At 33.5% G+C, this 24,312-nt stretch overlaps 3 protein-coding genes across 5 annotated transcripts; 1 reads left to right on the forward strand and 2 right to left on the reverse strand.

Annotated features, from left to right (window-relative positions):
* Positions 1 to 589: 589 nt before the first annotated feature.
* On the reverse strand, positions 590 to 4,803 carry LOC122310835 (rust resistance kinase Lr10-like). The gene is made up of 3 exons (XM_043125023.1): positions 3,971 to 4,803; positions 2,123 to 2,182; positions 590 to 1,852 (listed from the first exon to the last, which is right to left on the reverse strand). Exons 1-3 carry the CDS (start codon positions 4,740 to 4,742, stop codon positions 753 to 755), a joined length of 1,932 nt encoding a protein of 643 aa, XP_042980957.1. The 5' UTR covers positions 4,743 to 4,803; the 3' UTR covers positions 590 to 752.
* Positions 4,804 to 10,106: 5,303 nt separating this feature from the next.
* LOC122309650 (2,3-bisphosphoglycerate-dependent phosphoglycerate mutase 1-like) lies at positions 10,107 to 14,676 on the forward strand. 3 transcript variants are annotated; one of them, XM_043123185.1, is made up of 9 exons: positions 10,107 to 10,447; positions 11,247 to 11,518; positions 11,818 to 12,041; positions 12,384 to 12,502; positions 12,593 to 12,749; positions 12,867 to 12,968; positions 13,064 to 13,183; positions 14,221 to 14,281; positions 14,357 to 14,676. In XM_043123185.1, exons 2-8 carry the CDS (start codon positions 11,248 to 11,250, stop codon positions 14,263 to 14,265), a joined length of 1,038 nt encoding a protein of 345 aa, XP_042979119.1. In that variant the 5' UTR covers positions 10,107 to 10,447; position 11,247; the 3' UTR covers positions 14,266 to 14,281; positions 14,357 to 14,676. The 3 variants fall into 3 exon arrangements, with proteins under 3 accessions (XP_042979119.1, XP_042979120.1, XP_042979121.1); XM_043123186.1 differs by lacking the exon at positions 10,107 to 10,447 and adding an exon at positions 10,455 to 10,566; XM_043123187.1 differs by lacking the exon at positions 10,107 to 10,447 and adding an exon at positions 10,653 to 10,761.
* An 800-nt stretch (positions 14,677 to 15,476) lies between these two features.
* On the reverse strand, positions 15,477 to 20,566 carry LOC122309651 (phosphatidylinositol transfer protein 3-like). The gene is made up of 6 exons (XM_043123188.1): positions 20,290 to 20,566; positions 18,054 to 18,142; positions 17,775 to 17,951; positions 17,058 to 17,156; positions 16,359 to 16,601; positions 15,477 to 16,162 (listed from the first exon to the last, which is right to left on the reverse strand). Exons 2-6 carry the CDS (start codon positions 18,123 to 18,125, stop codon positions 15,758 to 15,760), a joined length of 996 nt encoding a protein of 331 aa, XP_042979122.1. The 5' UTR covers positions 18,126 to 18,142; positions 20,290 to 20,566; the 3' UTR covers positions 15,477 to 15,757.
* Between the last annotated feature and the right edge of the window lie 3,746 nt (positions 20,567 to 24,312).

The following is a 24,312-nucleotide window of genomic DNA, read 5'->3' on the forward strand; positions in this document are numbered from 1 at the left end:
AGAAGAAAAAAAAAATACACCACCCTCCATGACACATAAACACGGCTAAGTAACACATAGAAGAGCATCACGCGCGTGTTGGTTGGCTATATCATCAACGAAATTATAATTACTGTGAGTTTTTCTTTTCTTTTCAAAAACTCATTATCTCTCTCCTACCTATCATCTTCTCTCGATGGTATACAATTACTGATCAATTTGTGCTCTTTCACATGAATTTTGGACATCTAAGATATTGATCGCTAGATAGGCAGTGAACGTTACAACGTAGAGCACTTCCAAAGGTCATGTTTTGGGAGCTGTATCAAAAAGGTACACACAAAAGAACTAGTCCTGTTTATATTTTTCTATCTTTTAATTTTAATTAGAAGCTATAATTTTGAGATATTTTTTAATTTAAGACTAAGTCATAATTAAGTTACTGGCCAGTATCGACATTCTATCTTTTGAAGCTTTTAAAACACGGTTTCTTGATTAGTTAATTAATTGAGGCTTTCAAGGGCCAAAAATTGTTCCAATCCAATATACCTAAGGTTTTAAAAAACAAAAGCAAAAAGGTTTCATGCAAAGTACTGAAGAATAGCATAAGTTCACAAATTGAAAGTTAATTTACTGACCGTTAAGGGTGAGAAAAATCATAACAGTAAACGTTCTATATAAATATGAAATATCTTTTACACAACCAAACGTGAGAAGATTGTTTTCCCTATCAAACCCGGGTGCTAGCTTTTCCCTTACTAAGTTCTTTCACCTTATTGCGTTGATGTCCAAGTTTGGCTTGAATTATCTTCACAATCTTTTGTCACTCTCTCTGGTGATGAGAGGGGAGGCTTGGGAGGAATTTGTAAGTGTTCAACTTTTCCTTCGAGCATTTCTACAACTTTGTTCATTGAAGGACGGTTACTAGGGTTTGTCTGTATACACCATAAAGCAACAATCATCATCTTCATGGTCATTTCCTTTTCTTCTTCTGTGGCATATCCCATTTCAATGTCTTTTTCATTGTTGAATTGATCATACACCCAGGATGGAAAGTAAATCTGGCTTGAATGTTCTGCAAAAGTATTCAAGTTCTTTCTTTTGCCCACCATTTCCATCAGAAGCATTCCAAAACTATAGACATCTGCCTTGTATGAAATACCTCCAATGTTTTTGTAGAACAACTCAGGAGCCATGTATCCCAATGTCCCTCTTGCAGCAGTCAAAGAAATAGTATTGTTTTCTATCGGGGACAATTTTGCTAAGCCAAAGTCAGAAACCTTAGGGATAAAATTCTCATCAAGAAGGATGTTGTGAGGTTTGATGTCGAAATGCAGAATTTGCATGTCACATCCTCGATGTAAATATTCAATTCCACGAGCCACCCCTATAGCAATATTATATGTTTTCTCACAGCTTAGGAGGATACTTCCTTTTAAGGAAAAAATGTGTTTGTTTAGAGACCCATGTGGCATGAACTCATATACAAGAGCACGCTTTGATCCATGAATGCAAAAGCCAATTAGTTGAACTACATTAACATGATAAATCCTTCCAATGGTTGCTACTTCATTGGTAAATTCTTGTCCGTTTGCTTTGGACTTGCCTAGCATTTTTACAGCTACATGATGTCCGCTTCGAAGAGTTCCTTTGAATACTGTGCCATAGCCTCCTTCACCCAATTTTTCCTTGAAGTTTTTTGTCATCTTCTTAATTTCCGAGAAAGAGTACTTTATTGTCATAAAGTTATTGTGGTTTTGAAGAAATTCTTCAATGGCATCATACATTGACAAATGCCTCCTTCGCCATTTATATATCAAAAACACAACAACAAATGGAGTGCCTAATACAGTTAGGGCTACATGCCAAAGACCTATATGTAAAAAAAAATAAAAAGCAATTATGAGTAAAAAAAACTATGAGAAAACACTTTTATTATTTCCTTAGGTATTGTCACCGTTTTGTTTTAGCTGAAAACTCCTACGTACTAATTAATTAAACACATTATTCAATATTTTAATATGTTCATATATCTTATGATCTGCACGTACGTTTTAAACTATTTTCATGTCTCGTAGCTTAAGGAATTATGATGATCTGTTAAGAAAAATTAAAGAATATAAAAGGAGAGAGAAATTCTTACCGAAGATCTCTGCGAAGAGAAGACCCGTTACAGAATATAGAAAATAAAATGGATCAATATCTGTTAAGAAAAAAGATTAATATCAATTAATTAATTTAACGAGAAGGTACGTGATATAAACAATATGAAGAGTCAGAGCTGTAATAAGATTGAATAACAACAAATTTCTTCTGAGGACATGCATGCTTAATTAACAATATATATTTATTTAATTTAAAGGCGAGAGAGCTTTTGATTGAGATGAGCACGGTTGGATACTTTTTCTCAATGTGCTTGCTCTGAGATTGAGCTAAGGGCCGGGTGGAAATTTAAGCACTACCTGACATATGGGAGATGATCATAGAAATTCATGCAGTGCCGAACTGCAAACTGCAAAGAATAGCAGCCCGCGGCCCTTTTTCTATCTGGGACACGTACAAAATGCAGGGAATATATAAAAAAAGATTTCTACAGAAATTTGAGAGTTGCCCTTTAATTAATTTCCTAATTCATTGTTTCTGAGATCTAAAATCTATGTAAGGGTTATACCCTGGCGGCTGGCGCCTAGCTTCTGTTATCACAAATTAAGCACAACCTGACATAAATCCAATTCCATCCATTCTATCCATCTATATATCTTCCATTTTCTGATATTGAAAACATACGGCCTATCCATGCCAGAAGATAGTCAGCTGATTTGACAAAGAAAAAAAATATATATGTATATATATATATCACATTTGTCATTAGCGTCTGGAAACTTCAATTGAAAATCAGATCATGAATATTAGGTACGGTTTGGATAGTGAAACGAGAGAAGATGATTTTATATGAAAATTAAAATATTGAATAAAATATTATTTTTTAAATTATTATTATTTTAATATTTAAAAATTAAATTATTTATTATATTTTATATAAAAATTTTAAAAAAACTTAAATATAAAATGATCATATAATATAAGATGAAATTGGATGAAATCAATTTTTAATCGAAACGGACTAAGTGCTCTTGATAGTACTGTCAATTACAAATCCAAGATCTAGATATAACCAAGGTACAGTCAGTGATAAGACGTTGGATGGAGCCACGCACTGTGGGGTATACATGATTAGTGATAGGATGGGGGGCAACAGCTAGCTACCACAAGACATTGTATCCTCCAGCAGATAAATGAGAGAGTTCAGACTTCAGAGGGCATATAAATAATTGAGACCTTAATTAATGAACCATAAGATGATGATATAATTTCAGATGAAATTCATACGCATAACTCCATTAGTTTATTATTTAGGTCTTGCGTTTATCTATTTTAGGTTTACTAAAACAGACAAAATTAATGTGATGTTACTGTGCGTGTTGAAAAATATGAAGAAATTATTTACACCGATCAATGCAAGCTGTGCTTAGTACGCTGCATGTAAATAATTTGTCCCGTTTTTCACTCAAATTAATTGGAAAAAGTTATAATGATGAAATAAAATAAGATAAAATGAGATGAAATATATTTACTATCCAAACGAGATAATGTTAAACAAACATAAATATATATATATTATTAATTAGATGGATATTTTATCGGGTACTACATGCCCATTTACAAGTTTTGTCTTAAAGATTATTATTTTAAGTAGTTCAATAATAGTCCTTAACTTGAGGCCCATGCCATTAATAGTGCTAATTAAATTATGAGGATTTGGAATAAGATATATAATAGGTGAAAATGTATGTCTGATCAATATTTGTTAGAGATCGAGAAAAATCCAAGAATTCAGAAACTAAAGAAATATTCATGCAGAAGCAAAATAATGAAGATATCAACATGTAACTAGAGATATAACTAGAAAATGAATTTCGGATTTACTCACCTTCTTCGTAAATATTGGAGTACCATCCAAGCTCAAAACCAGATAAGAATACATTGCGGAGGTCTGCACAGGAAATATTAATGGTGTCATGAGCATTTGGCCCTGGCCATGATGTCAGAAACATTCGCTCTATTTTGCAGGAATCCTCCACATCCCCCGCTTCCGTTGTGCCAACTTTGACATATCTATAGCTTTTGGAATATTGGGATATTGATAAAGAGGAGTCAGAAAAAGACGCAGATCCATTGTTATTGTTATTATTAGAGCATGTTGAAGAAGACGTTTCCAAATACAAATAGGAAGTAGAAGAACTCATGACTGGCTTTTCACAGTTCACAATAGCCACGCCATTTGTAGTAGTACCATGCAATGCATCGTACATATGGCCCTGCAGCCAACTCAAATTGCTATAGTTTATAATAAAACGAGGGATGAAGGAATAATTGGCCTCCTGAATGCCAGAGTCTACCAGTCGGATCGTTTTCTTATGGTAATTGATTTGCTGCACGTAGTATTTTCCACCAAGATCAGAGTAGAACAGCAATGTATGGTTGTTCTCACATGAGACCTCATAATGTTTGCGACTGCAATTTGTGGGTTCGCCTTTTAGTCGAAATGGAAATCTTATGCTGTGATTGGCGCAGGTTATAGGAGCACAGTGGTCATGACCAAGCATCCTGAAGCTGAAAGTTTGAGGGAGTAGGAGTAGAGCAGCAATCAAGATGACCATCAGTCCAGCAGGGAAGGTTATTCCTCTTGCCACTAACTCCATTGAGAGAGATAGAGAGAGCGGGGGGATTTTGAGATAAGCTAGGTATGTTTTCCATAGTTGCGAACGACAATATAAGGAGAATATAGGGGTAAAGGACAAAAGGTGATTCTTAAAAAAGGCTGTTCTTTTTTAAATCCAAGGGTGACCAGAACTCCATTGTTTTTCGAGGAATGTTACCTCTACAAACAAGTCTTACAAGAATTATTTTGCACGTTGATATGGCACCCACATTTACTAGTGTCTTATCATCACTTGTTAAAAAATTCGAAGCGTGAGAATATATCACTTTAGCTTGTAGAATTATTATTATAAAAGATAATGGGTAGATATAATATTTATTTACTTTTATCCTAGAAGACTCACAACAGTGTCTACTCGAAGACTCGCTTTTGTGGGTCTTCGTCAACGCTTTGTGAATGTCTGGTCTCTTGGCCCAATGGCCATCACTTAATAAAAAATTCGAAGTGTGAGAATATATCACTTTAGCGTGTAGAATTATTATTATAAAAGTTAATGGGTAGATATAATATTTATTTACTTTTATCCCAGAAGACTCACAACAGTGTCTACTCGAAGACTCGCTATTGTGGGTACGCTCTGTGAATGTTTGGTCTCTTGGCCCAATGACCATCACTTGATAAAAAAATTCGAAGCGTGACCTCACAATATATCACTTTAGCGTGTAGAATTATTATTATAAAAGATAATGGGTAGATATAATATTTATTTACTTTTATCCTAGAAGACTCACAACAGTGTCTACTCGAAGACTCGCTATCGTGTGTCTACTCGAAGACTTCGTCAACGCTAGCTCTGCGACTGTTTGGTCTCTTGGCCCAATGACCACGATGAGTCTTCGTGGTCAACAACAACCCCTCAGATTGTTCGCCCACAATTTGTTAGCTATTGGAAAAGAATGAGCCTTCTGTCGCTTGAAGAATGTATTTAAATGGAAGCAATGAATGTAAGGGAAATGTAATGGAAGGAAAATACTGTCATAAATTCATAGAATATATTAGGATTCTTCGAGGTACCCAACCCTCCAGAAAGTTCTCCAAATACAAGATGACAAAAGTACCTCTCTCTCTCTCTCTTCCTCCCTCCCTCCCTCTTAACGCAGTACTACCTCTAACATTGCTGATTGCATAATGGAATTTGGCAGAATAAACTGGCTGTACAGCAAATAAAAGAGTAGACTCAACGCAGCGTTGCATGGAATGAAATGCGGCGTTTTACATAAGCTCAAACTGGACCACTTAAATAGAACAACAAGAGCAGAAACGTAAATAAGAAAAGAATGCAAAGAAATAAAAGAAACGCGGCGTTTGAGAAGTCTTCAGCAGCTTCTTCCTTCAGTCACCGATACGCAACGTTTTGGCCCTTCCCCTTGAAAGTCAGACACACCGTTTTGAGTTCACTTCACTTAGCTTCAGTTCCTTCAATCTTAGTAGTTCACTTCACTTAGGGTTCCGGGTGATTCATCCTCTCTGTCATTGGGAACCCTAACAAACCCATCTCCTTAAAGCACCTTGTCCAATATTGTAGTATAATTTATATTATGATTTTGTAACTTTTACAATATGACAATTTACCATCATCTTGACCACCCACTCACTTTTCCTCATAAATATCACAATCTTGTAATAGTGTTTGGTAGAGGTGGCAATTCATGTCAAATCATTCGGATTTGCGTCGGGTTATTTAGGTTCATGTCATGAAAGGCTAATTCTAACCTGACTCAAATAACAAAACGAGTCGTTCGGGTCCAAGTCAACTAGATTTGTGCCAGATATCCTATTTTTCTCAATTAGTCATCATCACATATATACATTTTTCAATGATATTTAAAAACATAATTATCATATACTTTAAGTTGTTTCTTTCGCACTTATTAATAAATAAATAATTGAATGAAGATAATTAATTCATAGAGAGATTTATTAAAAACTTTCTCATAAACTGATGTGGAATGATGTGGTACTTTAAATTACAAAATTTTATTTATTGTAAAGTAAATATGATGTACCACATTATGTTACATCACTCTATGAGGTAGTTTTTTTTTTTTTTTAATCTCTCTATATATATAGTAGTTCTCGTAATTGAAATTGGCAACAAAACATAAGTTTTTATTTGAAACTTTACATTGTCAAATTGTTTTTTTTTTTCCTTTGACTTACCAAATAGGACCTTGCATCTTTTAGCATTTCCCATGTGAGAAATGATAAATGATCTTTTTCTGTTTATCTTTTTCTTTGAGTTGAGTACTAATTGTTTCACCTTATTAAATGTGAGAAGTTATGAAATAAATTAAAAAAGAACAACCAATTTCAATAAACTTTTAGAAACTTTAATTATGAAGTAAATAACAAAGAAAATGAAATACTAAGAATATCATATGTCAAAAAATGCTTCAAGATAGCGAAAGTGATTTTCATTTTCAAAATGCAAAATATCGAACTTTGAATTCCTATACATATGATATATATACATTTTAAAATATTTAATTACATATAATCAGTTCATATGGGTTTACCAGTGAACCCATTGAGGTAAGGTTTTGATAATGAGATGAGTTGAGATAAAAGTTAAATATTGAATAAAATATTATTAGAATATTATTTTTTAATATTATTATTATTATTTTAAAATTTAAAAAAATTGAATTATTTATTATATTTTGTGTAAAAAATTTTTAAAAATGTAATAATTAGATGAAATAAATTGAGATGAATTAAAACTATTTTTATATCTAAATCTAGCTTGAGTTGATAATCCCCCACGTGTCTCTCGTTTAAATTAGAAGATTCTCTTGCATTGATCACTTTTTATGGGCCTTTTCTGGGCTTGGGCTTTGTAGAAAATATGCACGACACTAGTTATGAAAAGAAAGTCTTTTATTAAAGGAATTACTATTTGCTGGCACCAGCCAGATCGACCACTTTCAAGCATTTCAAAAGTTTGAATATGCGAAACCACATGAACTGCCTTTCATTTTAAGTCCTGATTCTAGGCCAGAAACATTCTTGTACAAACTATTTATATATGAGAAACTGATTTGAAATTTTACAAAAATAAATTTATATACCAGCGTGACTTAATGTGGTATATCATATTATAAAATTATTTTTATTATAAAATAAATATAACGTATCACATGAAATTACGTCAATTTGTAAGTTTATTTTATAAAATCTCTTATAGTTGTAACAATATATATATATATATGTTTTTATTGGGCCTCCATTCGCTTGTTGAATCTTTAATTTGTTAACCTAAGGTGCATGTGTAAATCGGATTCAATCACGTTCAAAAGTCTCTTCATGGATTGGATGCCTATTTGTAAATCTAATGTTTATGGATTCAATCCATAAATGAAGATGCTTATGAACCAGTGGTAGGCTTTAAGGATTCTTGTCAACAATCTTAAGCCCATCTGACTCAGCGTGGGCCTGAACATGACAAACCTGACTCGCTGCCCGCTGGAGCTTTTGCCAACTCGTAATAAAAATAATTAATGTTATTTTAATCTTTAAATTTATCGTTTCAAGTCATACATGAGTATGTGTTTTTCATTCATTTGTTATACTATTTCAGATTTCTCATTTTATACCGGATTTTTGTCTTCTTTTAAAATTTTAAAAAAATATATATATTATTATAAAGAGATTTTATAAAAATAAACTAACAAATTAACATAATTTTATATGATACGTTAAATCTATTTAACAATAAATTAGATTTATGATTTGATGTATCATATCAAGCCACATCAATTTATGAATCTATTTTTATAAAATATATTTGTAGCTAAAATATTTTTCAATTATTAAGGTTTTTTCACTTCACAATTAAAATTAACAAAACTGATACCTTACACCCATAATCTTGAAAAAATAACACTTTGCACTCTCCATTAAAATCGAACTTTCAAAATTGTGCAACATCACCTCTTTTTCATTCATCTCAATTACTATAATTAAAAAATTATGGTAGCAAAATATCAGTTTTTTATGTTTTAAAAGTGAAATATGTCATTTTTAATAATTTAAGTGCAATAATCTTATAATAATCTTTTTCAAAAAGACAGCCTAAAAATAAATTTTTGTATAGCAGAAGTTGAACCCAACACGAGTTACCCTGAACAGCAAAAAGAACAATCTGAGAGCATATTCCTAAGGAAACCTGCACAATGAAATGACCTTTTGGAGGTGTCGGCATGATAAGGCAAGGGAGCGTTAGGTGGGGAGGGCTTGCATATTGGTCTTTGAAGAATTTCTACTTCATGACATGAGCACGTTTTATATCAAACCCTCCATAAACCAACAAGAAAGCATGCTCTGTTTACTCAGTTAGGTGGCGTTGTTCTTTGCCGACTTTGAAGGGTCGCTTTGTTTGGTGAGTTCAGAAATTGGGAGAATGCTGGTCTTCATTTTTTAAAACTGAAAGGCTTGAAAAAATAACATTTTCCATACAAACAAACTAGAATGCATGCAGAGATTATGCAAGATTTATACATTTTAAAATTGTATCTAATTAACATGCTTATGGGTTTTGACCGTTTAAAATTGTATACAACTTTGATTTTGAGTTTTGGTCAGCTTTTTGACGAATAAACAATATTTGAAATGTGTTATTGCTCTTTTATAGCATTATTATGTCGCCATGCATACTACTTCTTTATATTTGACAAAGTCGTCGCCTTTGATATTTTAGAAAATAGTTTTTAATTAAATTGATGTTAAAATTTTCTCCATCGTTACTCTTCAGTTGCCTTGGATATGATTATGCAAGCATATGCTAATCATAATAGCACTACCCAACTGTTTTACAATTAGGTTACAACTATACGTGAAAAAGAGTGTAATTTTGTAATATTAAATTTTATTTTTAATGTAATGACATGATTTTATTGATTATTTGGAGAAGAGTTATAAGTGTATCATTATTTTAAAATTAATATGAGTATTACATCTTCCGAAGATGTAGCACAAGCTCAGATCCAAGCAGAACATTTTTTTTTTTTTTGTGATTTTTTTCATTCATTTTTTCTATATTCTTAAATCTTTTTTTTAAAAAATTCACAATATTTCTCAAAAAATATTTTTTTGATCACTAAATAAATAAAAAATTAAAAAATTTAATCGAACACACAATTAAAACAATTTATCGGAACATAAAGCATTTCTCAATTAATATTATCAGCAAGTAAAGGGCTTATCACTTAAAAAGAAAACAAATGATGATAGATAATTACAGTAACACATTTAAAATAAACAAATAACAAAACAGATCATTACAGTAACGCATTTCAAAAAATAAAAAATAAATAACAAAACAAAAGAGAGGAGAGGAGAACTTTCGTATATCAAACTCTCCTACTCCGCCCCCAAAATTTTGTTTGTTTCAACGAAAGTGCAAACTGGAGGAGGGAAAAGGCTACTTGTCGTCGTACCGTTCCTCCCTCCCATAAAGCGCATCTGAAAGACAACAAAGATCTAAATTCCTCCATTATATATGTGTGTGTTGGTGTCTGTGTATTCCTAAGAATAACTATCTTTCGTTCTCAATATTTTCGTTAAAAAGGACGTGTAGCTTTGTTCTCGTCGTCTTCTCCGCCAGAGTTTCTCGTAATAAACTCTTGCCCACCACCTCATTTGCACTTTTCTTTTCCTCGGTTACTTCGCTTGCTCCTATAAAACCAGGTCATACTCGCGTACCCGTTTTATTAATTATCAAGGTGTTGATTTTCTATATTTTATTTGTTGTTTCTTGGCATTTTGGCTTCTGGGTCGTTGTGTTGTTTCTTCAATATTTGCGGAGGGTACGTTCTTTGTGTTTGTGATTCTTATGATGTGGTTTTATATGGCAGATTTTCGTGTTTGATGCTTGGTCTTGTTTAATTTAGGATTTCTTAGGAATCCATAAGGGTATATTGCTGATTCAAGCTTGAGAGCGTTGGGTTGCCCGTTCTCATCCTTGCTTTTGTTGGCGTTTGGAGTTTTTTTTTTTAAGATCGGTAATTCGTTCTGATTGGTGTCACGGATATAAGGCTTTTATTTTCTGATAAATTTGCTAGTCGTATCTGGTTTTCTTCTTCTTCTTCTTCTTTTTTTTTTTTCCCGGATTATGAACCTGAATGGTTGAAACATGCTTCCCGAGCTTGTTGTCTCGCATTTGTGAGTTTAACTTTGGGGGCGCTCCATCAAATCCTTGAACAGTGATGATTTAGTATGCATAAGATCACTGTACAGTGATGATTTAGATATGATCAATATTTGGTTATTTTCTCTTCTTCTTTACTATGGGAATATATGCATCATATTCTTTTGTTCCATGAGCAAAAAAAAGAGAATTTATATTTGATGCCATTCCTTTTATAGTTTGTCGGTCGAGATGAAGTATGTGCAGCCAACTTTATGCTTTGTTATGTTCCAAAATGGAAGGAATCCATATGTGGAATTGGCATCCATACATAGTTAATTGGAATATTTTGATTTTCAGAATGGCTGCTTCAGCGTTTCACCAGGCCATTGGGACTCTTCAGTCTCATGGACATTTTAACAATTCCGGTCTTCATCATGAGCAAGGGGACAATTATATGAGATTGATTTCTAAGGGTTTCAAGGTTGAAATTGGCCTGTCAAAAAGAGGATGCTGTCGCTCTGTCCAGAGGAACATTGGTGTTGTTCAAGCCTCGACATCTCAAACTTCAGTGTTTGAACCAGTTCTGTCCCCTGCAAAAAGCAACGCCAGTAGCTCTCAGAAAAAATCAAGTAAGCCTGTTATATTGAATCTGGATACACAACCAGGAAGAGTAATCAAGGATTAACGATGGTTCTCTTGACCAAATCAGTAGCGTCTTAAATAGCTTTAGTCCTCTTATATGGGGTTTAATTAAAAATCTTTTTTCTTTTTTTTATAAGTAATTACAGGAATACTTTCTGCAAGTATTTTTCCAGTGTTGAACTCATAACAAAGTTTGTCCTTTTAATTAAATCTATTCTCCTGATTTGGAGTCAGATACTGTCCCTTTTATTGAATTTTCTAACTGCTCTTCTGGTTTTTCATGCAGATGAAGCTGCTTTGATTCTGATTCGGCATGGTGAATCATTATGGAATGAGAAGAATTTGTTCACAGGTTGTGTGGATGTGCCACTAACTAAGAAGGGCGTGGAAGAGGCAATTGAAGCTGGCCAGAGAATCAGCAATATACCTGTTGACATGATCTATACTTCTGCACTGATTCGTGCACAGATGACTGCCATGCTTGCAATGACCCAGCACCGTCGTCAAAAGGTGATTCCGGGAAATATCTTTTAGGTGTTCAAACTTCAAATACAACAAGATTAGGTACTTATGAATGAAATTTGGCACCTGATGCTGGCGTAGAGTTGAATTGGACTTTCATCACTGGTCATCAGCCTGTAAATTTTAGAATAAGTGAATTTTGAATCTGCTTCTATAACAACCACCAGCCCCCCTTCTCTCTATTCCTCCTCCAGGGGACAAACTGTTGTGTTCCTTGCATTTGGTCCAGGTTTTAATTTCCCAGGGAAATGTTTTCATTTTGATGCCATAGAATCGTTGTGTCTTGTATCTTTTTATACATCAACCTATTAACCATCAGCCCGTCTGTAGGTGCCCATCATTATTCATAATGAGAGTGAACAAGCAAGGGCTTGGAGTCAAGTTTTCAGTGAAGAAACCAAAAAGCAATCCATTCCTGTCATTGCAGCATGGCAGTTGAATGAAAGAATGTAATCATTCTCCTCTGCTTTAATGATTGTTTTGCTTGCATCTCATTTCCTCTTGACTTTTCTTCAATTATAAATTGTTCTTCCTTTCAGGTATGGAGAACTACAGGGTCTCAATAAGCAGGAAACAGCTGATAGATATGGGAAAGAACAAGTTCATGAGTGGCGTCGGAGTTACGATATTCCTCCTCCTAATGGCGAGAGTTTGGAGATGTGTGCTCAAAGAGCTGTTGCTTATTTCAAAGATCAAGTATGCATGACTAAGTTTTCCTCTTATCTGTTTCTGTTAAATATAATGCTCTGCATCCAAAATCAATCCAATAAGGGCTTTAGGTTCATGTAATCACATTCCATTCTTGTGCTGCAGATTGAACCCCAGCTTCTATCTGGAAAGAATGTAATGATTGCTGCTCATGGGAATTCATTGAGGTCCATCATTATGTATCTTGACAAATTAACTTCCCAAGAGGTAATATACATTTATACAATTGGGGATTTCCGGTTTTAAACTCGTTGTAAAACAAAGATCATGCTCTTCCTTTTATCTTCTTTCTTTCCTGACAGGTTATCAGTTTAGAACTATCTACTGGAATACCCATGCTTTACATTTTCAAAGAGGGAAAATTCATAAGGAGGGGAAGTCCGGTAGCACCTACTGAGGCAGGAGTTTATGCATACACTAGGGTATGCAACTTCTTCCTGTCTTTATTCATTTATCTGTAATGCACCAAAACATTTATATTTTATATGTTGCTTGAGAATTTGGGTAAATGGTACCGTTCTGATTATAAAGTAATTGACATAAAACAATAAAGAAAGAATCCACTTTGAAGGGCACCACGGTTCGTTTGGTTGTTGAGAAGAAAGGGGGAAAAGATGGGCCTTTGTTTGGGACTTTTTTCTGGCAAAGATTCTAAGATGAATGTTCCTTAAAGAATCATTACCAATAACCCTTAGAAGTTCTTCTGTCTTTCACTTGTTTGTTAGGTCGCCGTACCTTTGTTGCAGAAATGCTGTTACTCTGATGTTAAAGTCCTTTGGCTTCCCTGTCGGTGGGAAAATCTTTTTATACTGAAAATATGTGAACTGTAAATAGTGATGATGAGTCTGATTGAATTTTTGCGATAGATGTGCTTCTTCGGGTACATGCTGAATTTTTTTTTTTTTTTCCTCCTTAAAAATTGTCTCTCTCCAAATTTCACTTATTCAAGCCTGAGAGAAAAATGCTTACATACCATATACTCGCACTTTGTTTTCCCTCCCTACTTAAGAAACAAAACAGAAGAAAAGAAGAACAATTCCTCCTTTGATGAAATAAACATAATGCTAGAAGAAGCTCTGGTATAACACCCATGTAAGATCCTCTGGAAAGATTGTGATCGGTGCCACTTAAGTCCAGAAAATGATTTGCTAGACTTAAAACTGCTTGTTAAATGACATAACTGACTAAAACATGCGTATTTAAGTAAAAACTAAATGAGACTTTATCAGTTTCAGAGATAATGAATGACCTCTATGAGATGGTAGCCTTTGAGAGAGTGCACTTTGCCACTGACATGACCTTTGAGGTTATAGATCACATCCCTCCTAAAGATTAAAAAATAATAATGGAACCATCTAAATTGCTTCTTTTTTTTTTTTTTTGGTCTCTTTAATTAAATTTTCTAGAATTAGCTTGAGTAAATTACTAACACTTATTTTGCACTGGAATTTTATTGCAGAGTTTAGCTCTATACAGGCAGAAGTTAGATGATATGTTGCATTAATATCTTCAATGTATAGGTAAGCCCAATTACTGGTTCTTTCAGGCCTCTGTCTCCTTCAATATGTTCACGTTTTTCTTAATGGCTTGTTTAGGTGCTTAACTGTTGATGTCATGAATAGAGAGTACGAGGAAAAAACTGGTTTAGTACTGATTCGCAAGAGCTAGCTAGTTGCATGAAGTATGTAACTATACAGTTTGCGATCAGTAGATCAGAAAGCTGTCTACTACTAATGTACTCTTTGCATGTGTGATCAAGTTCATACTTATATTTTGGAGGTAGATATGTGGAAGACATACAGACGTATGCACTTGTATTTATTTTTATGTTTTTTCCTTGAAACCAAAGCTTTAGTTGTGATTGGAAGAACTGGAATAAGAATATTTCTTTGGCACTACGAGCCTTTATTTCTTCCTTGAAGTGTATTATATGCTTCTCGGGTTTCTTTGCATTGGTTCATTGAAGATGAGGAAGAGGAAAGAATCTTATCATTTTCTGAACATCCACAAAAATCTACACCCCTAGGGCTGGGGGCCGACACTCTTACATATTAATCAATTGCGTAGCATCTTTATATGAAGACTGGTCTGTACAAGTATCTTTATATTTTCCTAGCAGATATGCTGCTTGCTTAGAAAAAGACAAAAAAAAAAGCTGCGTGGCATCTTTTCCTTGATATTCATGGTGCAGTCCAACAGTCCCAACAGTTTCGAAAGGCTTCATTTCAAGAATATGGAGTCAGTTCTTGACCCCAAAACAAAAATCATTACACAACGTTTGAGTTGTTTTATTCTCGAATCAGGTATATAAAGCACACTATTCACAATATATTAATTTTTAAAGATTTCAATTTTAAAATTTCTCTTTTAAATCAAAATATGTGTTATACGCATCGTCTTATAAATAGAGTTTTTCCATGAAATTTGTTATTTGCCTCCAAAGTATAGAACCTTTTAATTTATGAACTTTGCTGTCTTGATACCTCCACTTGCTCCTATAATTTTCACGGATATCATGCCTTATTAAAACCAATCCTAATACAAGTTTTAGGCAACGTTCTAGGAAGAACAATGGTAAAGAATTCCACACGACATGCAATAAATAAGCAATATTGCCAAAGTGAAGGAGATGCAAGCTTCTTACCATTTATAAATGTGGGCCCTGAGTGGTGGTTGCAATTGGTCTAGTAGTCTATTGGTAGTTCTACTCCTCCCTTTCAAGGAAGTGGTGTGCGGTTTGATTAAATTAAAGACAAAAGACAGGAGAGAATGCTACAAGACAATGTCGCATGCGATGCTGTTTTGAACTTAATTAAGCTTTACACTGCAGGGGAAAATGATCCAGGGAATCTAGACACCGATAACGACAGAAACTCCTAAAATTCAAGTTTCTAATCAAAATGTCAAATGGTCAGCAAGGGACATTTGGTTGGGTTGAGTGTCCTTAAATAAGGTGATGTTCCACCTTTGTTGTTTTCCCCATTCAATCATACATCTCAGGTGGCATTTTTGCTACCATCAGTCTCCAGCATATTCTGACCTGGGAATTCAACTTCCGATTCCAACCCTTGAGAAGGGGAACTGCCTGTTTTCACTACGTCGGTAGCATCAGAATCTGAGCCCATGTTGATTGAATCCAAAGGAGCACTTGTCAGAGCTGGTTGTGTGGCTGCCGAGGGGGGATTCCCTCTTGTCCAAAAAGAGGCCCTCCTCTTATCATCCTCTTGCATCCTTTCTGCATATTTATTTATATTAAACCCCGTGCCATTATTTCCACCAAATGCAGACTCAAGCTGATCCATATCAAATAACTCCTCCATTGTCTTCTTGGAGTTGAGGTCATCAGAGTAAACAAACTTGACTTTATTGTAAGTTTTGGGCTCTAGAAACGGCTTCACCACCTGCATTAACACATTCTCTCAACATCAAAAGCCAACTAAAATACAGAACTATGTGCGAACCTGCTAGCAACCGACCAAAAAAAAATTGATAAGCAGCAACCAACAATAGAATGACAGATCAATAATTTACTAAATTGGAAATTAGCAGCAAAGAACCATCAACAAAAAGAATACACAAGAATATCGCCACGTATACCGTAAAGAATGGCTCGAAAAACTTAGGCGGGTTGTATAATATTGCCACACCAAGGCGTTCAGGATAATGGTCTTGTAAAACATGGGCAGTTTCCCGTGTCAACTTCACTGAAATATTTGACAAATTGAAACCTTCAAAATCAATTAGCCAAACCATCTGTTCCTGGTCTGGTGGCAGATTTAAAATGGCATTCTCCATGCAATAGACCAAATACTTGATTTGTCCCTTTGTTGACTTTGAGTTCTGCAATCAAAATAAGCATGAAAAACATCATCAAGGAAACATAAGGCAAAGTACTTTTCTTCCACTACTTGAACCTCCAGGTAATTATATATCTGCTTTTAATCTGTACGTACCAATTATTGATTAGAAGATTTAGCTTGTATGAATTGTTATTGGTTTGATACCAACAGAAGCACACAGGCTTCTCAACTTATTAAATATTTTTCCAAGAAAAGATTCATGTTCTCACAATTAAAACTATGGTTTACAGAGTAAATATAATTTTTTTTTTTTTAAAAAGGCATTGATGTTTTTATTATTATTTAGTGAATTCAATCGATTTGTTTAACAATAAAAAAAAGTTATTATTTTGTGAAACACATCTACCAAGAACAAAAGTTCTACAATGTTCTTCAATTATCAAGTAATAACTAGAACATTAAAGCACAGAAGTCAGAAGGCACTATCAGATGAAACCTGTCGACTAGGTCTCATGACAAGAACTGTTCTCCCATGCTTGTCAATTGAAGTTGATCTGTAGATTTTCCCTGTCTCCGCTTCATGAGCAACCTCCTCCTAAATCACAAACAAAAACAATAACCTTTAGCAACATGAATTCTCAAGATGTTATATCATGAAGCTGGAAAGATAGAACCCAAGCCCACCCAAGGCTGAAAGGGTTTGAGTTGATCTGCTCATTGACCATCAAATTAGTTTTAAAGAAAGTTTGACTCTAGGATCATTAGATTAATTCATTCGAGATTGTTTATCAACTTAAAACTTTTTACATTGCGACAGTTGGATTTGGAGCCTTGGGTAGCATTCCAAACAGGTATGGGTCAATTGAACCTGTTCAACCAGCATTAAAATACCTGGCCTTCGGTTGATGACTTTAAACCTGGCCCTTGGAGTATTGCAAGGCAACATAATAAATAAAATAACTCCTTAAGGAAGAGAGAGACGGGGGTAGGGGTAGAAACAGAAAGATGTACCATTATGGCAAGATCATCAGGACTTTGAATCGCTACCCATAGCCTAATTTCATAAACTTTTCAATACAAAGGATATTCCTAGACAAAAAAAAAAAAAAAAAAAAAAAAAAAAAAAAAAAAGGTGGAGTCCAGCACATTTTCCATCCACGGATTCTAACTTAAAATTTTCAAAGGTACAGAATGGAGATTAATGGAAGGGTACCCAGCGTATCTCTTCTGGTTTGTATTCCAATCTCCATTTTAAGGAATCTTTCAGCATTTTACTTGCTTTCTTGACATTCCAGTTACGTGCCACTAGATATCTTGAGATGGATGCATCAGAACAATAAATGGACAACTTATTTGGCACTGGCCCTATTAACCTCCTCAACTCATTTATCTGCAAATATGAAAGAGTGTCAAGGCTTAAGAAGAGTTTCTTGCCACAATAACAGTAGCATTTTCATGAACCAAATTAAAGAACCATGCAATTGGCAGATACCTTAGCCTGTTGCTCATCTGATGTCAGTTTCTCTAAGCCATTTGAAGGAGACTTATTTAACCCCACACTCATATTTTCAAAGAAGACACCTGTAGGTCAGTAGTGGGAACTTAAGAATTTTAGTGTCATTACCTACTCTCTCTGATTGGTTAGTGACCAAAATGAAAGTGCGAGGATGAGTAACAAAAAGCAGACTCTGTGTCCCATATTACAGCAAAATAATGAGAAAGCATTCACGAAAGTTAAGTTTCTTCCTTTTCCAACCACACAGAAAAGTGCAACCTTCAGATCAAACAAATATCAAATATGAGCAATGCTACGTACAGTCCTCATTTGAGGACTGCAATGCAAGCATAGGCAATTTTATGTTTAAAATTTTTTTAAATTACTAAAATATCCTTCCCAAAATGATGTTTTTTCTTTTTTAATAAATGGCCTCCACATGCAGTCCCCAAATATTATCAAATAATCAGAAAATTGATCCATGCTAAAGCTATGTTTGGTTGGTAAGGGAAAAAAAAAAAAGAACGAAACAAAATTTGAGGTCATTATAAAACAATATAACAACCTCGTGCTAGGTAATAACCTCTAAATTGCATGAAACAAAAGTAAAGAGCATTAACCAAAACTAGTACTAAGAGGAAGGGGACACAAATGGGGAAAGCATGATTTTGAGAATATCTTCCACATGCACAGCTATCCTTATTTATTGGAAAAAATAAAAGTACAAATACTTTAGCTCCAACTAGCTTTACAGAAATTTTGAGAATGTGGATAATTACATTAGACCCATCCAAGCAAACTCAGAAGTCCTGCATGATCAAAACTACGCTACATGCAACAGGATCAAATATATTGGCCTGCACTTGGTGATATTAACGACTGAGACTTTACCATTGACAGGATCCAAAATACATTTAAATTACTTAGTTGATTCTCTCATAATGCTTCTTTAGATCCCACGTATACAGGATTACAACCGTGTTCTTTTGGTGGGTCAAATAGAAACACCCTTAAGGTTGATTGCAACTTCCCTCCAATCATATCAATTTGATAGCAACTTGCACTTAGGTACGGTACATCACAAAAGTTCAGAAATGCCAAGCATATAATGTGTAATTAGATAGCCTCAAAAAACATTGTAGCACAATTTACATCCCCCTCCCCTCCCCCTCTCCCTCCAATCCTCTGTAAACATCTATTTAGCACCATTTTGATAGACATGATAAAACCATCTCTATATTTTGTCACACTTGGGGGATGTTTAGCAAACAAAACTACCTATTAAGTCAGAGGGAATTTTGACGGTCAAATATATCTGGGCCGCTGGTGGTGGCCAGGGTGACTACCTCTCCATAATTAAAAAATTAAAATAAATTAAAGTATTTATTACACCCTCCATAAAAACTTCTCTAAAACATTTTTATATCAAAACATATTCTAAATAGGCCCCAATACTTTTATAAAACTCCTCTCAAAAAGTTTTCTCAACTATTCATAAAAAATTTTTTAATATTCTTGAAAACTTCTAACATCCAAACATGATAAGGCCGAGCAAACTGACACTAATTTTATATCCAGCAAAATTATGTGGTCCTTCCTGTACATTGTCAGTGTAACACTAAATACGACGGTTGATTAATCTCTCAGGGGTGGTCGGTTAAGAAAACACATTTACAATCTGACATTAGATCTTTGAATGCGAAACCCGCGCTCTCATTTGTAAAATGTGCGTTTGTGGCAAACCGGCAAAGCGCGAAGGCTTATGTTAGAACATTGTACATGTGCTGTTTGATCCATCCAAAAATTTAAGGATTGTATGTTTTTAATCCAATATAAACAGCTGGAAGGCGAAGAACTCATATAAGCTGGAAACTTTTACATTAGCAATTTGAAATATCTGAAAGCTAAATGTAATGTGACATAAGACGTCCACATTTTGAATTTAATTCAAATAACCCACAACGGCATGAACAAAATCTCAGACCTAAATGACTACCAACAACCATCAAAATCCTTTTCTACGGTTTCTAATTGAGACCAAAACAAAATAAAACAAAGTTACCATTTTACCAACAAGTTATTCGCCCAACTTAGAAAAGTATGAACCTTAGAAACAGTTTTATTAATGCTTTTGAATGCAAATAAAAACAACCCACTTAAAAAATGGGCATAGGGGATCCATGGCGCACGATATCAAGATCCAAAAAAGCGAATGCTAAAGTAAGCATCTAACCTGTGAAATTCAAGGATATGAACCAGAAAGCCGGACAGAAAGGCAAGTCTTTCGGAGCTCCTCAGCAAGCAGGCAGAAACCAGGTCAACCGAGAAAAGGGTGTCCTTAGGATTTGCAGGTAGCAGATGGGTCGAGACAATTTAGGAAGAATATACTTCGGATCCACTCAAAGGAGATGACAGATAGAAGAAGCCGGAGCCTGTCCCTGAGGTAGTTAATTACCACCCATGCGATTACGTTTGGATTAAAAAACATGTTTAACATATGGGCAATTTTTTTTTTTTTAATCCTATTATTTCTTTTAATATTTTGTAGATCTTAAAGATTAGATCGAGGGTATTTAATGCTAAAAGTCAGAATTTTGAATTTTCCTTTAGAAACTTGTTTTCCTTCAAACAAAGAGTCCGCCTTTTTTTAAAAATTTTGTTTATTTATTTATTATTAAGGTTTGGATTGATTTCTGACATGTGGGGGGAACCATATGAATTATCATAAAGTTTTCAACCAAAAGTGAGAAAAGTAAATATATTAAAATATCACCGACACTAATTTCCAAAAGGGCCCTTAAGTTATGAGTGAAAAGTTTAAATACCCTTGCTGTGCTTGAGACACAAGGAGGATCAATATTGGAGATTAATTCAAGAAAAAGAAGGAAAAAAAAAAAATCTAAGATTTAAAAATAAAAAATAAAAGGATTGTTTATCAATTTTTATTTTTATTTTTATTAAATAAAGGATAATAAACAAAAGCATGCACCTAGCTTTTCACTGTTTATATAGGCCTTTTTATGGTCCAGCTACCCCAGTAGAGTACACCTAAATCAAACAAAGCCAACATATTTTTTGGAGGGAATACATGCACATGTTTCCAAGAGTCAACCCCACCACCACCCCACATTTTAACCTACCCTAACCCACCAAACTATTGGTATTTGTCTGTACATTAATGACCTGTGTGACTATATCCCCAACACCTCACATGTGAAGAGGCTGCAGACATTATCATAAGAATAAAGAGATTATTATTATTTATTCACAAAAATCTCTTACAGTAACTTGTGAGCAACCTCACGTAATTAAGTGCCAAAACTTTTTGTTAAAATCACTTATAAGCAGTGGCAAAGTCATAAATTTATTTTAGGAAGTCAAATAAAACTAGAACAATATATATAATTTTTTTATTCTAATTTTATATAATTTTTTTACGATATATAATAATCTAATAGAAAGATTTATAATAAAAATAAAATACATTTAATATAACTATATATTAAAAAATTATTTGATATGTCAATAATAATATATCACTAAAATAATATAAAGACATCCATATAAATATATTAAACAAAAGAAATACAGAATGTCTAAAATTGTAACTTACGTTCTTTTAAACAAACAAAATATCAAGTATTAATCTAAATCAAAATTTTTAGCTATTTCTCTTTCAATATAGACAACTAAATTATTTGCTATGAATTTATCTTCAATCTTGTTGCGAAGTCTTGTTTTTACAATCTTCATAGCTGAAAATGCTCATTCACTAGTTGTTGTAGACACTAAAAGAGTCAAAATTAGACGAATCAATCTATCAACAAGATAGTATGTCTTTGATTTCTGTCTTTATTAATTTTCAACATAAATCTGTAATGGATCTCAAATCTTGAAACATCAGATTGCTAAACACATCAACTTCAAAATGCTTCAATTGAAACCTTAAATTGATTTTCTCATTCTCAGAAAAATCAAGAGGATAATAATTTTTCACAAGACAACATATATCATCAATATTAAATGATTTATACTCATCCTTTGGATTCAAAGTTGAGCTAAAGGTTAAAAGCCTTGTCGTTCCTTCACCAAACATATTGTCAAGCTCTTGCATTTGAAAATCTATAGTAGCATTAAATATTTCAAAATGATAATGATGCTCTATTGTAATGTGATCTCGTGGATAATGACCACGGTCTTGTACATAACGATAGCTCAATTCTGAAATATCAATATCAAATTTCTTGAAAAAAGAGACAACATTCTCAACCAGATTTTTCCAACCTTCATGTCTCAACTTTTGAATAAGTCCTTTTATAGTAGAAACTATATTCATGGCATTCAAAATATCTTGAGATTTTTGCTACAAAACTTGACAAAGAACATCAATAATACCCATGATTTCATTCATTAAATGTAAAATAAATATGAATTGAAATGAGATAATCATTTTATAAGCAGTATTCACATTCTTGCGTTAAGAATAAGTGGATCTTTCTTTTATTATAGTTTTAAGCACCGAGCAAGTGGCTTCAAACATTCGCAGTAGATTGCAAATAGAATAAAAATGAGAACCCCAACGAGAATCACCGGTTCATTTGATAGTACTAATTTGGTTAACTCATTTTCCACTTTCAAGTTCATCAATGGCTATCATATGCAATATGTGTTGCCTTAGTAGCTTGCAATTCATCATGACGTTTACATGAAGCGCCCACCACATTTATAATAAAGTTTAAATTTGAGAAAAACTCATGAACAGAAACCACCTTTATAGATACAGCAACTAATGCTAACTGTAATCGGTGAGCAAAACAATAAACATAGTATGCATATGGGCAATCTTTAAGAAATAATAATTGCAATTCGTTCCATTCACCACACATACTACTAGCACCATCATATCCTTGTCCACGAATATTTTGAATATCCAGACAATGATGATAAAGAACTGTAAATATTTCATTCTTTAGAGTCAATGCCAATGTATCTTTAACATGTACAAGATCAAAAAATCGTTTTTGCATAAAACCATCAACATCAACAAATCTCAATATTATAGCCATTTGCTCCTTCTTAAACTCATCTCGTGCCTCATCAACAATAATGCAAAATCGAGAATCTCCAACATCTTCATGAATTTTATTTCTTACTTTTTTTGCAAGAACTTCTAAAATCTATTTTTGAATTTGGGGTGAAGTATACTTTGAAGATTTAGGAGCATTTTCCAAAACAAGTTTTCCAACTTTGTCATTATACGAAGCCAAGAGTTTAAGCATCTCCATAAAATTAGCTCGATTTTTTGAATCAAGGGTCTCATCATAACCTCTAAATGCACATCCTTGAAATGCAAACCATCGAACGATATCAATAGATGTTTTTACTCGGAGTCGATTGTTGAGAATTTGTTCAGAGCTTTGTGCATTCATTACTTTATCAATATGTTGCGATTATTTCAATAAATCCTCACAAGATTTCACAGCGTTATTATGACAAGAACAATGATCCTTCTTAATATGATTCAAAAATACACAATGTTTTCCATCATTAATCTTCTTCCAATTTTTAAATCTCATGACAATAAATATATCTCATCCAGAACGTTGAGATGCTTTCATAGTAAAAAGATAGCAAGGTAAACAATGTACAACATCTTTTGATGGAGAATACGCTAACCAAGATCCAAATTGTACGAACCATAAAGCTTGAAAGCGACGATGATGCTTTACAGAACTAGAAAATGGATATTTTGATAGACGTATTTGATATAGACCCGTTTTTAAATAAGCTCTTCTTATTTTATCACACTGATTGACTGAATAATCCCATATAGGAGGGCGTAATCCTGGATCTCGTTGTAAAGAAGATATATCAATTTCTTTAGAATTAAGTGTTGACGATATAAAATGAATTTCTTCAGATTCCAAAATTGGAGAGTTAAAATCATAATTTTTCTCAGGTTTAATTCTTGGAATTTTAGAAGAATTTTTTAGAAGATCACTTATTTTCTTTTGAAAAATGAGTCGATAATTTTTAATTTAGACATCATTCATAAACCTAAATTCAAAATCAAATTGAAACATATAAAATGAAGTTAGAAACTTAGATAAACTTTATAGATTCTAATAATAAGGTCTCAAATTAAAATCAAACAATTTATTAAAACACTTAATGCTATAAAAAAAAAAGTTAAATCAGTACATACAACCATATGCAATTAATCTATATAATATATATAGATAATATGATTAATACT

The sequence above is a fragment of the Carya illinoinensis genome, chromosome 5, assembly GCF_018687715.1.
Source record: "Carya illinoinensis cultivar Pawnee chromosome 5, C.illinoinensisPawnee_v1, whole genome shotgun sequence".
Taxonomy (NCBI): Eukaryota; Viridiplantae; Streptophyta; class Magnoliopsida; order Fagales; family Juglandaceae; genus Carya; species Carya illinoinensis.

Excerpts from the sequence above, each read along its gene's own strand:
- LOC122310835 (XM_043125023.1), bottom strand. The coding sequence starts at position 4,742 with ATGGAGTTAGTGGCAAGAGGAATAACCTTCCCTGCTGGACTGATGGTC. Across the intron at positions 2,183-3,970 it reads CTCCAATATTTACGAAGAAG|ATATTGATCCATTTTATTTT; the intron begins GTGAGTAAATCC and ends TTTTCTTAACAG. Across the intron at positions 1,853-2,122 it reads TCTCTTCGCAGAGATCTTCG|GTCTTTGGCATGTAGCCCTA; the intron begins GTAAGAATTTCT and ends TTTTACATATAG.
- LOC122309650 (XM_043123185.1), top strand. The coding sequence starts at position 11,248 with ATGGCTGCTTCAGCGTTTCACCAGGCCATTGGGACTCTTCAGTCTCAT. Across the intron at positions 12,503-12,592 it reads TGGCAGTTGAATGAAAGAAT|GTATGGAGAACTACAGGGTC; the intron begins GTAATCATTCTC and ends TCTTCCTTTCAG. Across the intron at positions 12,750-12,866 it reads TTGCTTATTTCAAAGATCAA|ATTGAACCCCAGCTTCTATC; the intron begins GTATGCATGACT and ends CTTGTGCTGCAG.
- LOC122309651 (XM_043123188.1), bottom strand. The coding sequence starts at position 18,125 with ATGAGTGTGGGGTTAAATAAGTCTCCTTCAAATGGCTTAGAGAAACTG. Across the intron at positions 17,952-18,053 it reads CAGATGAGCAACAGGCTAAG|ATAAATGAGTTGAGGAGGTT; the intron begins GTATCTGCCAAT and ends TCATATTTGCAG. Across the intron at positions 16,163-16,358 it reads TTTTCGAGCCATTCTTTACG|GTGGTGAAGCCGTTTCTAGA; the intron begins GTATACGTGGCG and ends GTGTTAATGCAG.